General features: G+C 37.3%; 1 protein-coding gene across 2 annotated transcripts in view; it reads left to right on the top strand.

Moving 5' to 3' along the window:
- The window catches only part of LOC126248309 (myotubularin-related protein 2), a 198,558-nt gene that overhangs the window by 77,843 nt on the left and 107,210 nt on the right, over nt 1–13,505 (top strand). For both annotated transcript variants that reach the window (XM_049949182.1, XM_049949181.1), the window contains one exon: nt 8,842–8,994. In XM_049949182.1, coding sequence (XP_049805139.1) covers nt 8,842–8,994 — 153 coding nt within the window. The remainder of the gene's footprint in view (nt 1–8,841; nt 8,995–13,505) is intronic.

Raw genomic sequence — 13,505 nt, 5'->3', positions numbered from 1 at the left:
TAACTGCACAATAAATGTAATAGGGATCATAGCTACAGATTGAGAGATCCCAAATGAGAAATACTTGCCTATCTTTGATGTGCAAACGTGTGAAACCTTCAAGGAGTACCACAGCAGAAGCTTAGAAAAAGATCTGTTACAAAATGAAAGAAATTCTGGTTGTATGTAAAGGCTGTGAGCAGTGCCAAAGTGAGTGTCTAGAGACTCATAGATGACACAGGAACTGAAATTGATGGTAGCAGATGAGAAGCGGAAACGCTGAACTCAAGGCATCTTTACAGTGGAAAATTTAGGAGTACTGCCTTACCTTAATTCTAGCACCACAGCAAAGACAATAGTGGAATTTAGAAACAGCTGGAATTTCAAAAATTAAACAAAGGTCCATATCATATTCTACATGGAATTTACAATTGAATTAGCCCCTCTTTGACTAATATACTTTAGGTGGAAGAGAGACAGAGCTCACGCACCCACCTTATAAGGAAATGTAGCAGCAGTGATCCACGAAACTACTGTCCAGTGTCTTTGACATCAATTTGCTGTAACTTCTTAGAATATATCCTGAACTCGGACATAATGAGATATCTTGAACAGAACAACCTTCTCCATGCCAACCAGCATGAATTCCAAAAAACATAGTCTATATAAAAACCAACTTGAGCATTTGTCACATAACATCCTGAAAGCCATGGATCAAGGCGGTTGGCTAGATATAATTTTTCTTGATTTCTAAAAGCATTTGACTCTGTACCACAGCAACACTTAATAAGGAAATTGTGATTTATGTGGTATAGGATGAAATTAGTGACTGGATTCAGAATATCTTTCTAGGGAGGACACAGCATGTTACCTAGGAAGAACAGTCGTTGACAGATTAGTAATGTCACGCATGTCCCATGGAACTGTATTGGAACCCTTACTGTTCATATTGTATATCAGTGATATGGCAGACAGTGTTAATAATTACATCAAAACTGTTTGGAGATGATAGTTACGTATCTTTAATGAAGTACTGTTAGAAAAAAATCTGCACAAATATTCAGACAGATTTCCAAATTGTGCAAAGATTGACGACAAACTTCAAATGTTCAGAAATATAAAATGGTTTACTCCCCAAAACATATAAACATAGTAGCTTTTGGCTACAATATCAGTGAGTCACAATTGAAATTGGCCAACTTGTACAAATAGGAGAGTGAGCAAATTGTAGGGATATGAAGTGAAACGGTCTCAGTCTGTCATAGGTGAAGCAAATGTCAGTCTGTGGTTCATTGGTACATTGGTAGTATCCTGGGAAAATTCAATCAGTCCAGAAAGGAAATTGTGTATAAAACACTTGTTATCCATGTTAGAATATTGCCAAAGTGAGAGAGACCCCATACCAAATAGGACTAACATGGGAGTGAATGCATTTAAAAAAGGGCAGCACAAATGGTCACAGGTTGCACCATCTGGATGACGATGATGGCGCCTGGCCCCATCATATAGGTGGTCCAAACTCTGATGATGATCATCCATAATTAAAAGGCTGAAACTGGTCATAATTTAACATTGGCTGTGATCAAGACTGTTCTTAAATAATTTTATGACAATAAAGAGCTCTGTTCTCCAACAGTGTTATATAAAATTATGAACAACATTAAGATAGATGCCAAGTTCCTGCCAAAGCCCGGTTACAAAATTTCAAGAACTAGTGTTAAGTGAAAAATCCAGCTCCCTAAATATCAGTCCCATAGGTACCCTGAAGACAAGATTATGCTACTACAGTATGTGCAAAGATATTCAAGCAGTCATTCATTCTGCGTTCCATGCATGAATGGAACAGAGAGATTCCCTAATAAGTAGTACAGTGGCATGTACCCTCTGCCACACCCACCACAGTTATTTGCACAGTACAGTGCTACGTACCGTCTGCCACACACTTCAGTGATTTGCAGTAGATGAAGTGGAGGCTAATAAAAATAATGAAGATAGTACCAATTTGATTGACCCCCAAACCTATGATAAAAGAACTAAATATATTGCCAATTGGAGAAATATGGAATTACAACATATGAAACTAGGTATATCTTCATTTGGTGAGCCAAAGATTGAACAGAAATCATGGGTGGGGGAGGGGGAGAGAATCATGAAAAATTAACAAACTGTGTGTATCCGTCAGAAACAAAATAGTAGTTTTAGGAATAATGTAGAGGAAATGCTATTGAAACACACTTTTATTTTGTTTATGAGTATCTGAAGACAGAATTCCTTTTCCTATATGACACATTCTCTCGACACAAAATTTAATTCCTGAAAAAAAAAAAGTGTACTTGGAATACCAGGTACTCTATGGTTAACTGTGCATATAATTTATTTTTATATTTGTGCCTTGTTCTAAGCATAAATACTCTAGTTGTCCTACATGTTGTACATCTGTATAGTATAAAATTAAAGGATCAAGTAAATAAGAAGGTATATGAACTGAAGTATAGTTCTTGCCACATCCTCTGTCCCCACACATACACAATCAATTTGCACACATGTAATTCTCATGTGAGAATACATTTTAACATGCAAACTAAGATAGCAGCAGACTTGGCTTGTGCGGTTTTAGCTAATGCCAGTGCATTTACCATGGATTAATCAGTAGACATTGATTGAAAACCAGGCTTTGTTCACTATTGTTATTGACTTTTAATTTTAATACATGCATGTAAATACTTGGTGATTTTTTTCCAGACTTCTCCACTTTCCTTGTCACTTGTATTTCATTTTTAATTGAACATTCTCTCTCTCTCTCTCTCTCTCTCTCTCTCTGTGTGTGTGTGTGTGTGTGTGTGTGTGTGTGTGGGGGGGGGGGGGGCCTGCATGCATGCATGCACATTTGTTTTCATTTGTCTGGTGAGAGAAGTGTGATGTGTGTGACTGCAGTGATATTGGGTAATACTCTTCATATGACTGTCTCTAGATCATAAATTTCATAGTTATTTATGTTCTATTTTTTGTTTCAGTGTCTTCTTTCTCCTGTATGTTTTTTAACATTTAATTTGGTTGAGTCTTGTGGTTTTTGTTTTATTTTAGTTTCCTCCTACTAAACAAACCTTTCCATATCCATTTCCAATTCACATCAGTAAGAAAGTGAGTCCTCTAAAGCTTCGCACCTGGCTGAACCTGCCAATGATTCAAGGAGGTGACTGTGTGGCAAAGAATAGCAAACCACAAGATAGTCCTCCAGCACAGGGGCCTCAGGAAGACAGTGATGGAACAGAATCTTTGGTACTGCTTTGCATTGTTCATAATACTTCATTCTACTAACTGTGCATGATAATTTTTATTTATGTCTTATCAGTGTGGTGCATGGTGTGTGTTTGCATGGTGTGTTCTTGCATGCTGAGTAAGAGCCACATTAATGCTGTAGTGGTTCCCAACTCACAACTGAGAGAAGTTATGGCCCTGCATGCTCGTTTGCCTTAGTTCCAAGATTATACAGACTACTTTTACAATTCTTTCCTCATAATGTTCCTTAAATTAGAGAATCATTGTGTTTAATAACATGTGGCATGTTACATTAGCTCTGAGCTTGCTAATATGTTTTCACTGCTTTGTATGTAGATAAGATTGCAGCTGCTGCTATTTGCTGCATTGTGTAGCATTTGATGTGTGGTATTTATAATATGTACAGAGGCAATATAATTGCCACAATATATGCAATTGTAGGATTCTACAACATATGATGACATTTATCTCTGAAGATAACACATGATTTGTTAAAGTGTTGAAACTATTCTATGTGCTAATGTACATATTTGATTTCTCAAAATTGTTTGCATGGAGTGAATATTATGCTCTTTTCTTTACAAATTTCAGAGATCTTCAGTGTTACAGGACCAGTACCATTGGTATTCCCTTCTGCTCTGTTTCATGTAATAACCATATTTTGTGTGTACTCAGTAGGCTTTTATGGAACCTTCACAAAGGTGTTAGTAGTTTTTAGACATTTAATTTTAATAAATGCTATCCAGATCGGTGGAGGTGGTTAAATCAGTAATTATATTTATTTAGCATACAACACAGAATGAACCAATGTTACCACACAACCATATGTTGTAATAATCACACTTTTATCATCAGGTTGTCTGTCGTTAAATTATCAATCAGAAGCAATTGAATTTTTCAAAGTAGCAGTCTTAAATTACATTTATTGGATAAAAGTCATTATTTTACTTCAAAATTTAGAACTGTTCAACTTTTCCATCATATCACAATACATCTCCTCCTTGGAGTGCCTCCTTTTCATCAGCATTATTTTGAATGAAGTTCACTTGTTGTCACACCAGCTGATTTCTAGTACTATCTAGTGAAGACTAAGTACATGGCATCACATGAATGCAATGAGTCATCAACTATTATGGTGTGATTGAATGTGGAAACACAAAATGGAGATTTTAAAGTAGTACAAGAACTTTTTATCCAGATAACTGACAAGGTGTAAAACTTTACTTCCGCCGTTTTTCCCCAACATTTGAGGCTTTAATGAAAGAAATTGGTTACACATGTATCATTCAAAGTATCGCTGGCCACTACTTTCTCCCATTTTTGGGGCAGTGTAAGAATCCTGTGTTGAAAAAATTGTTCATATTTTGAAGCGATTCACAAATTGATCCAATATGTGACTTCTTCATGAGATCGGAAGTGTTTGTCAGCCAGGCCATGTGCCATTGATCTAAACAGGTGATAGAGGGAGCAATGTCTGGAGAATATGGCAGGTGGGGTATGACTTCCCATTTTAATGTTTCCAAGTACGTTTTGACCTCTTTTTGCAAGCGTCTAGCATTGTCATGCTGCAAAATCACATTATTGTGGCTTTTGCTGTATTGCTGCCATTTGTCTTTTAATGCTCTGCTCAAATGCATTAATTGCATTCAATAATGAGCATCTGTGATTGTTTCACGTAGTTTTAACACCTCATAGTACACGACGCCAAGCTGGTCTCACCAAATGCAGAGCATGATCTTGGAGCTGTGAATATTCGGTTCGGCCGTCGATGTGGAAGCATGGCGGGGATGTCCCCATGATTTTTAGTGTTTAGGGTTATCACAATGAACCCATTTTTCGTCCCCGGTCACAGTGCATTTCATAAATCCCTTCCGTTTTTGCCTCTGAAACAACTGTTCACAAACACACAAATGCCATTCAATGTCTCGGTTTCAGCTTGCACGGGAACAAAGTTCCTTCTTTCTGAATCGTGCCCATAGCCTTGAGACATTTTGAAATGTCTAACTGTGTCACTCTCACTAATTGTGCCAATTCTTCTCGAGTTTGCCACAAGTCTTCACTCAGCAATGTCTCCAATTCTGCACCTTCTAAAACATTTTCTCTTCCACCACTATGCCGGTCTACGATGTTAAAATCACCGTTCTTTAAGTGTTGAAACCACTCACGACATGTTCTTTCACTAATAGCATCCTTACCATATGTACTTGAGAGCATTCGATGAGACTCGGCCACTGTTTCCTTCATATTGAAACAAAACAGTAACACCTCCCGCAAATGATGAGAATTAGGCTCGTAAACTGACATTTTCAATCAAGAATAACTTTATGATGCAGACACAACTCGACTAATGTGTGATTGAGGTTATGTTGACCAAGGTCCAATCTAACTGCCTGACGTCTGTGATCTGTTTCTTTCGACCACTACTTACCGTTGTCGCCACCTATTGCCAAACGGCGGAAACAAAGTTGTACACTTTGTATTTTATGTCTACTGCTGTGACAAATTAAAGTACATTTGAGTGGTGGTGCAACCACAGACATGCAGATGATGCGAATGTGGACATTACTTTACTGTTTGTTTCATGCTAAATAAATATAACAACATAAAGAATAATAGATAATGTAAGCAGTAAAGGTAACAACTCAGCTTTCTTTCTTTTGGAAGAGGTATTGTTTAGAATGAAGTGGAGTGGGAGAAAGGATGTGGGGAGCAGAAGGAAGGGTGACGAGGAGTGACTGATGGCTGTGAGGAAGAGACAGCTGGCACATTGGCACTCAAGAGCTCATATTGGCCATGGGCAGGGGGAGGTATGTGCAACATACAATGATGCTAAGAGGTAGATTGGGAAGGATGATGGATTAGAGGAGGAGGAGACTATGGAGAGGAGGGTGAGAGTGCAAGATGAATGGAGCTAGGGTAATGGGGTATATCATCAGTTTAAGAGGTGACACTACTTTGATAGAATGAGATATACTTGTGATAGGACTTGAGTAGGATGCATTGGATTGGTATATAGTACAGGTCTTCCACCTACGTCTTCCACAGAGGTCTGACTCATCGAGTAAGGGGTTGGGGGAGTAGGTGTGGTTTAGGAATGGGCTTGGATATTGTGTAGATTATGTTGGTGGTGAAATACCACATTCTGAGAAGTGTGAAGGATTTTAGGTACGGCTTTTCTCATTTTCGTGCCCAATACTAGGTAGTCAAAGTCCTGATGAAGAATATTAAGTTCCAGTCTGGGGTGATATAGGGTGACTAGGACATTGCTCTCTTGCAACTGATTCATGGGGAAGAATTAGTAGCATGTGTGGATATGGCATGGGAAATCTGTCTGTGGATTAAGTTCAGTGTGTAATATCTGTCTATCAAGGTTGTAGTAAGACTTTCAGCATACTGGCCAAAGGATTGCTCGTGGACTGCAGTTGCACCATCCATGAGTAGCAAGACTATACAGGAGATACTTTTTAGTGTGGAAGGCATAGCAGCTATAAAAATGTGGGTACTATTCATGATTAATGAGTCTGAGAGTGACAGATGTTTGTACGGAGCCATTGAACAGATAGTGGTCAGTGTCCAGGGAGGTGGCCCAAACTGTTCAGTGAGTTATTTATTACCTTTACTGCTTCCATTACTTGTATTCCACCAAGGTCTTTAAATTACCTTAAAAAATAAGTAAGTATTCCCCTTTTGTGTGTGTCATCATACCCATGAGGTGTTGTCATCCTCCTTGGAAGTTAAGAAAAAATTTGCAGCAAATTTGAAATTGCATCCAATCCACTTTTTTTTACTGTTACCATGTTAATTGAATTATGCTGATTTCTATCCAAAGAGAATAGATGACATTGTGACAAACCCACAATAGCACATATTGTGCAGTATTCGCTCTATTTTTTTTTTTTTTTTTTTCTTAATTGATAAACAGTTAATTGTTAGCTCTCAGCCTCTGTCAGTTTCCAGACACATTGTATCATTTAAATGTTATTGTGTAAATCACGTACTCTCACTGACAGGGAAGGTTAGAAACCCAGAAGGGATAGTTTAAGAGTGGTAAAATCAAACTAAACATTATTTTTTTGTGAGGTTGTGTGACTTGCTACAAAATTGCTATTTTGTGAGACTTACTGTAAAATCACCTGAAAATGTCAGAATTGACAGTTAGCTGTTGCAAATGGCTCTTTACATCCTACAGATTAACACTGGGTCAAAGACAGAATGAGAGCTTATCCTTCCCATGAGAATTCCTCAACATAAGACAAATAGTTCATAGACAGGTTGTCCATGAATAAATACTGTGTTGGTGTCATCAGCACTTACTAGTGTGCTGTAAAAGTGATCGCAAGTCCAACCAGATGATTCCTCAGACCACGTACTGTCAATGTCAATGTGGCAAGTGTGGCATCCTCCACATTATGAGGTTTCACCCATTCCATTTGGTTCATAAATACACACACATGGTACTTTTGTGAAATTGGATTGAGATTCACTGCTGACAGTAACGTGATGCCTCTTTTCTAAGCAATAGCAGTCAGTGCATGGAATAGCTTACCCAAAGACAGGGTGTTGCCATTTGCGAGTAAGTGATGTAACGTGACACACATTATATGGAACATGAAAGTGGCAGGTGAACAATTAATGGGGTTTTGTTCATAGATTGTGGGAACCCTCTGTGGGTGGTGGCCATCTTTCTCTTGTGGCCAGAGAAGAGGATTGACTTTATCATATGGTACCAATTGCAGTTCACTGGGAGAATATACTAACATACCTGGAAATTGCAGGTGTATGTTGAGGCATCTTCAGATACTGGTACTGTGTCTAGTGCCTCTATGGGAGATTCCCAGTATTTCCTCAAACATTAAATTAATTGCACTTAATCTTTCATAATCCTCAACACCATCATGTTTGTTGTGGCAGTTCCAGTACTCTTGACTGAATGCATCTTTGTGAAATTGTGTTCCAGTTGCTATTCTTTCTGGGTTCATAATTTTTTTGTCAGTTACTTAATTTAGGATCCCCTACTATCTGCAGAGTTTTCAATCTGAAGTGTTTGAGGTATCTTGCATATTGAAACTGAGTTTTATTTTACCTAAATACATAAAAATGTTATCCGTGATATGAAGTTTATGCTTGCGGCATTTTAGAAATTTTGCTTGCCACTGACTTCAAAAGACTTTGAAACACTTCCCATTTTTATTTAAGTTTTAATTTTCTCTTTAAACTGTATTTTAGTATCTGTGTCTACATTGACAAAAATGACTGTGCTCAAAGGGCTTCTAACAAATCACATTTTTACCTCAGGTTTTGCATTTTGTAATTGCCTTTTTGAGTGTGCTGTGTGCTATGAAAATGAGAAGTGTTCCAACTGCTGAATATCTTTCATAATTTTTGCAGGAAAAATTGTAAATTACATGGTGAATTCCCCCCCGCTTTTTTTTTTTTTTTTTTTTTTTTTTTTTTTTTTTTTCCAGTGGACATCATTTCTGAAATGCTGGTTGTTCTTCATTTGTGGAATTAATATCATAACTTTCAAATTTTTGCTCACATAAATACTAAGTTGTTGTTCTCACTGATGTACTGTTTTGACAGGAAAACCATTCAAGAAGAAATGTTTTTGAAAAATTGCAACATTATGCATTTCCATTATCACACAAGTTGCCACTTTTTGCATTTGAGTATTCAGAAACTTTTACAGAGAATGGATGGGCTGTACATGAACCAATAGCCGAGCTGAAACGCCTGGTAAGAAATGAGAAATCTTCTTCACTATTCTATTGAGTCCTTTAGTTAGTAAGAGTTGTAAAAAAGAACTGACTGAAATGACTGGGTATGAGTGCATAGTTTCGTAATAGCATCCTGACAATTTGTGAGTTCACTCTTGCAATTTATTTAGTTTTGAAAATTCTGTTCTTTAATTTGTCTCATAATGTGTTGGCCATGAAAGGTTGATAGTTCTTCATAGCACATTGGTTAAGGCTCAGGCCCCTTTTCTGGAGGAAAAGGGTTCATAACTCCACATGGTGATCAGTCAGGTTTTGGTTTTCAGTGATTTCTGTAAATCAATTAAAAAAAAAAAAACAAATAACAGGATGATGTCTTTTAAAATAACACTGCTGATTTTTGTATACTTAACAATTATTATCTTTGTGTTAAATTTTAAATAAGTTGAAACCCTTAAACAAACTGTAATGTTTGCAAAATTATTCTTCATATTGATGTTAGTACAAATATAAATCAGTTGACAAGGTTATAGTGGTGGCCGTGTTTCAGTGCAGCCTGCTACATAAAATTTATTAATAAATTGTCCTCAATCTTTAGTCTCTGTGTCTTTCCATATGTAAAACATGATGGTGTCCATGTTCTAGAAAAATCACAACTGTGTTTGCCTTCACCCAAATGTGGTTCACCACAGTCATGACATCCTCAGTGGGCATTTGTACTTTCAGAGGAAATGAACACTGCTGGAAAATTTTGTGAATTTGGAATCTGTGAACTACGTTATTGCTACTGTTCACATTATGTTTGGTCCATCTTTAATGATCTAGATGTCAACAGGACATTAAACTCTAATCTTCCTTCAATATGTTTGCCTGTTGTGCCCTGCAAGGGGACCTTATGTATTCTCCGACTTAGATTTTCTTCCTGATCTTAGTATTTGAAGGTCAATGTCCAGAGATCAGTTTCCTGAAGCAGTTTGATGCACTTTGAAACACACCCAAAAATTTGACTTTGAAGATTTCCAAGTGCTGTTAAGTATACAAAATTTATGGCTTTAAACAGTGTCACCCCTAGCTGAGTGTCTGGAGTTCTAACTTCATAATCAAGAAATTGCTGCTTTTATTCTTACTTGAAGCAACTTCTTTTTAAATGTAACTTAATTTCTTATTTTAATCAAATTGAAAAGTAAATTAACAAATTTTGAATAATGATTTTGTAATAAAAATAAAATTCTTTTTAGTTATAATACTATTCTCATGAAAATATATTTGTAATAAATTAAAATTTGATTGTTGTTGTTGTTGTTGTTGTTGTTGTTATCTTCAGTCCTGAGACTACTGGTTTGATGCAGCTCTCCATGCTACTCTATCCTGTGCAAGCTTCATCATCTCCCAGTACTTACTGCAACCTACATCCTTCTGAATCTAGTGATAAATTATTTTATCACTTATGTTTTAATCTATATTCATAGCCCTTTTGTTCCAATTTATGAGTTAGGTTTATTGAACATCAATTCTTTTACTGCAATCTATTTGTTAGCAAAAGATTGCCAAAGGAAGCAGGGCAGAAATCTCTGTTCCAAGAGAACAGATGATGGTCAAAATCCTCATTTGTTCCGTTAACTTTTGGAATGGTGTAACTTAGGTGCAGTAAAGTTATTACTGCTTATAAATACATTAAGTAAGAGTAAGTATCATGTCAGTCACACAAGCTGCTGGTGAACATGATCCCTCAAGAACAGGCAGTGCAAATATATTCAGAAATTGTGTTTAAAAATACCATTACTTATTAGAAGCAGTTTCTTGCACAATGCAGCCTGATCACAGAAGAATCTTCTCTGACAATTACTGAGGAGTCAATGCTAAAAGCAGATGATTTTCATCAGCATAATTTACAAAATTTGCTAGAAAAAATTGTAATTGATAAAGAATTGATTATTAGTGATGAAGTTGAAAACACTTTCAGAGAAGCTCAACAAGAGATTTCTGATTGTGAACCAGAGCAAAAAATATTTAAAAGAAAGTATAACATTTCAATTGATTGTAAAATAAGAATTTTTAATATTCACCAAAAAGCAGAAGCATTGAGTTGTCGACAGGGACACACAAAAGGATAAATGCAAAAGCTAGCAATGTTTTCTTCCTTTAGCGCGTGTGCGTGCGCATCAACAACTCAGTGCTTCTGTTTTTTGGTGAGTAGTCTCCTTTGATCCAAAAGTATTTACATTCTGCAAGAACGTCACTACAGAACTTTTAATATTACAAGATCTCAACTGAAATGGAGTTTGAAATAAAATAGAAAGTTTTGTGCTGCTTAAGAATTCATGTAGTGTTTCAAACAGTGCTACATTACCTAGTGTTGTTTTTGTCATTGAGGGGACATTTTCCCTGTTAATTTTCTTGTTGTCAGCAACTTGTACTGATGATTACTGACACATAATTTGGAGAACCATATGTATTGCCATTAGTGTGGTGATTGTGTGCTATAACAGGAGTTTGTATGTTCACTTTTTAGTCCTCTTGGAAATTCTGAATACCTTATTTTAAAGATCGTATAGTGAATGCTTCTATGACAATATGTCTTAGCTGCTTGCGAGTCATCCAGGTGGTATGGTTGTGATACATAATACTTTACCGTTTCTAATGTTTTTTCCAGATCTCTGTTGGATATCCTCAGAGGTACTCTTTGTTCCGCTGACTGACAGGTCAGGCGTCAGAAAGTGACAAAATACTGTGGAAAAGGGCATAGTCGAAGTTTACATGTTTTCGGCAGAGAGAATCCTTCTCGGAGATAAACCTTAACTACTGATTGTTATCTGCCAAAGATAAAACTTATATAACGATTCTGTGGAGCAACTGTCCATACATCCCCAAGTTTTATGACTTCTTATTAAAATTAACCCCATATTTATACATACTGATAGCTGCTCTACATAACTGTGAATAGTAGTTTGTCATTGTAAATAAATTTTTGCTTTCAGAAAACTTCACGTTTTCCCAGTTGGGGAGTATGCTCCACTAAAGATGTTGTTCTCCGTCCCTTCCTCTATTTGGCAAAGACTTTCATGTTCCTCCAGCTGGGTGTTCTCTTTACATTGTGGCTCCGCTGTAGATTTTATCACATGTACATAGTTTCTGTACCTCACATGCCAACAGAGGAGGGTTTTTATCCTTTCCTGATCAGAGTATTTAAAACATTTTTTTTGTTGGCCCAAATTTCAGTCTGGTATAAGGTTCCTCTAAAATCTTTCTGATGTGATCAGTTACTTCTACAATAAAAGGGAGAGAAACTGTGTTCTAGATTAACTGACGTACGGGTATACTTGCTTTTCTCATTTTATCTGTCTGCACTGGCTGTTCTTTATTTTGTATGTTTTATTTGTTCTCTTTATTATTTGTATTCCTTAGTCATACACTGAAGTGACAAAGGTCATATGATACTTCCAAATACTGTGTCGGACCTCCTTTAGCCCAGCATAGTGTAGCAATTGGACGTGGAGTGGACTCAACAAGGCGCCATGAGTACCCTGCCGAAATATTGAGCCATGCTACCTCTATAGCTGTCCATAGTTGTGAAGGTGTTGCCAGTGCAGGATTTTGTGCACAAGCTGACCCGTGATTACTGTATGTCTGATAATTTTTTGGATAGGATTAAAGTCAGACAATCTGGGTGGCCAAATCATTTGCTTGTATTGTCCAGAATCTTCTTTAAACCGATCACAAACAATTGTGGCCCAGTGACATGGCCCATTGTCGCCCATAAAAATTCCATCATTGTTTGGGAACATGAAGCCCATGAATTGCTGCAAATAGTCTCCAAGTAGCCGAACATAACTATTTCCTGTCAGTGATTGGTGCAGCTGGTCCAGAGGACCCAGTCCATTCTGTGTAAACACAGCCCACATCATTATGGAGCCACCACGAGCATGCACAGTGCCTTGTTGATGACTTGGGTCCATGACTTCATTGAATCTGTGTCAGACTCAAACCCTACCATCAGCTCTTACAAACTGAAATCACTACTCATTTGACCAAGCCACAGTTTTCCATTTGTCTAGGATCCAACTGATCTGGTCACAAGACCAGAAGGGGCACTATAGGCAGTGATGTGTTGTCTGCCCCACATTGATTTCTGCAGTTATTTCACACATTGTTACTTGCCTGTTAGCAGTGGTAACTCTATGCAAACACCTCTGCTCTGTCATTAAGTGGAGGCCATTGGCCAATGTGTTGTCTGTGGTGAGAGGTAATGCCTGAAATTTGGTAATCTTGGCACACCCTTGGCACTGTGGCTCTCAGAATATTGAATTCCGTAATGATTCCCAAAATGGAATGTCCAAGTATCTAGCTCTAACTACCATTCTGTGTTCAAAGTCTGTTAATTCCTGTTGTGTGACAGTCTTCATGTCAGACACCTTTTCACATGTATAACCTGAGCACTAATGATAGCTGCGCCAGAGTGCTGCCCCTTTATACCTTGTGTTCACAACACTATCACCATCTATATACTTGCATATTGCAATCCCATGACTTCTG

This window comes from Schistocerca nitens, chromosome 3 (genome assembly GCF_023898315.1).
Source record: "Schistocerca nitens isolate TAMUIC-IGC-003100 chromosome 3, iqSchNite1.1, whole genome shotgun sequence".
In the NCBI taxonomy this organism is placed as follows: domain Eukaryota; kingdom Metazoa; phylum Arthropoda; class Insecta; order Orthoptera; family Acrididae; genus Schistocerca; species Schistocerca nitens.
This window is presented reverse-complemented; position numbering and strand designations above follow the sequence as displayed.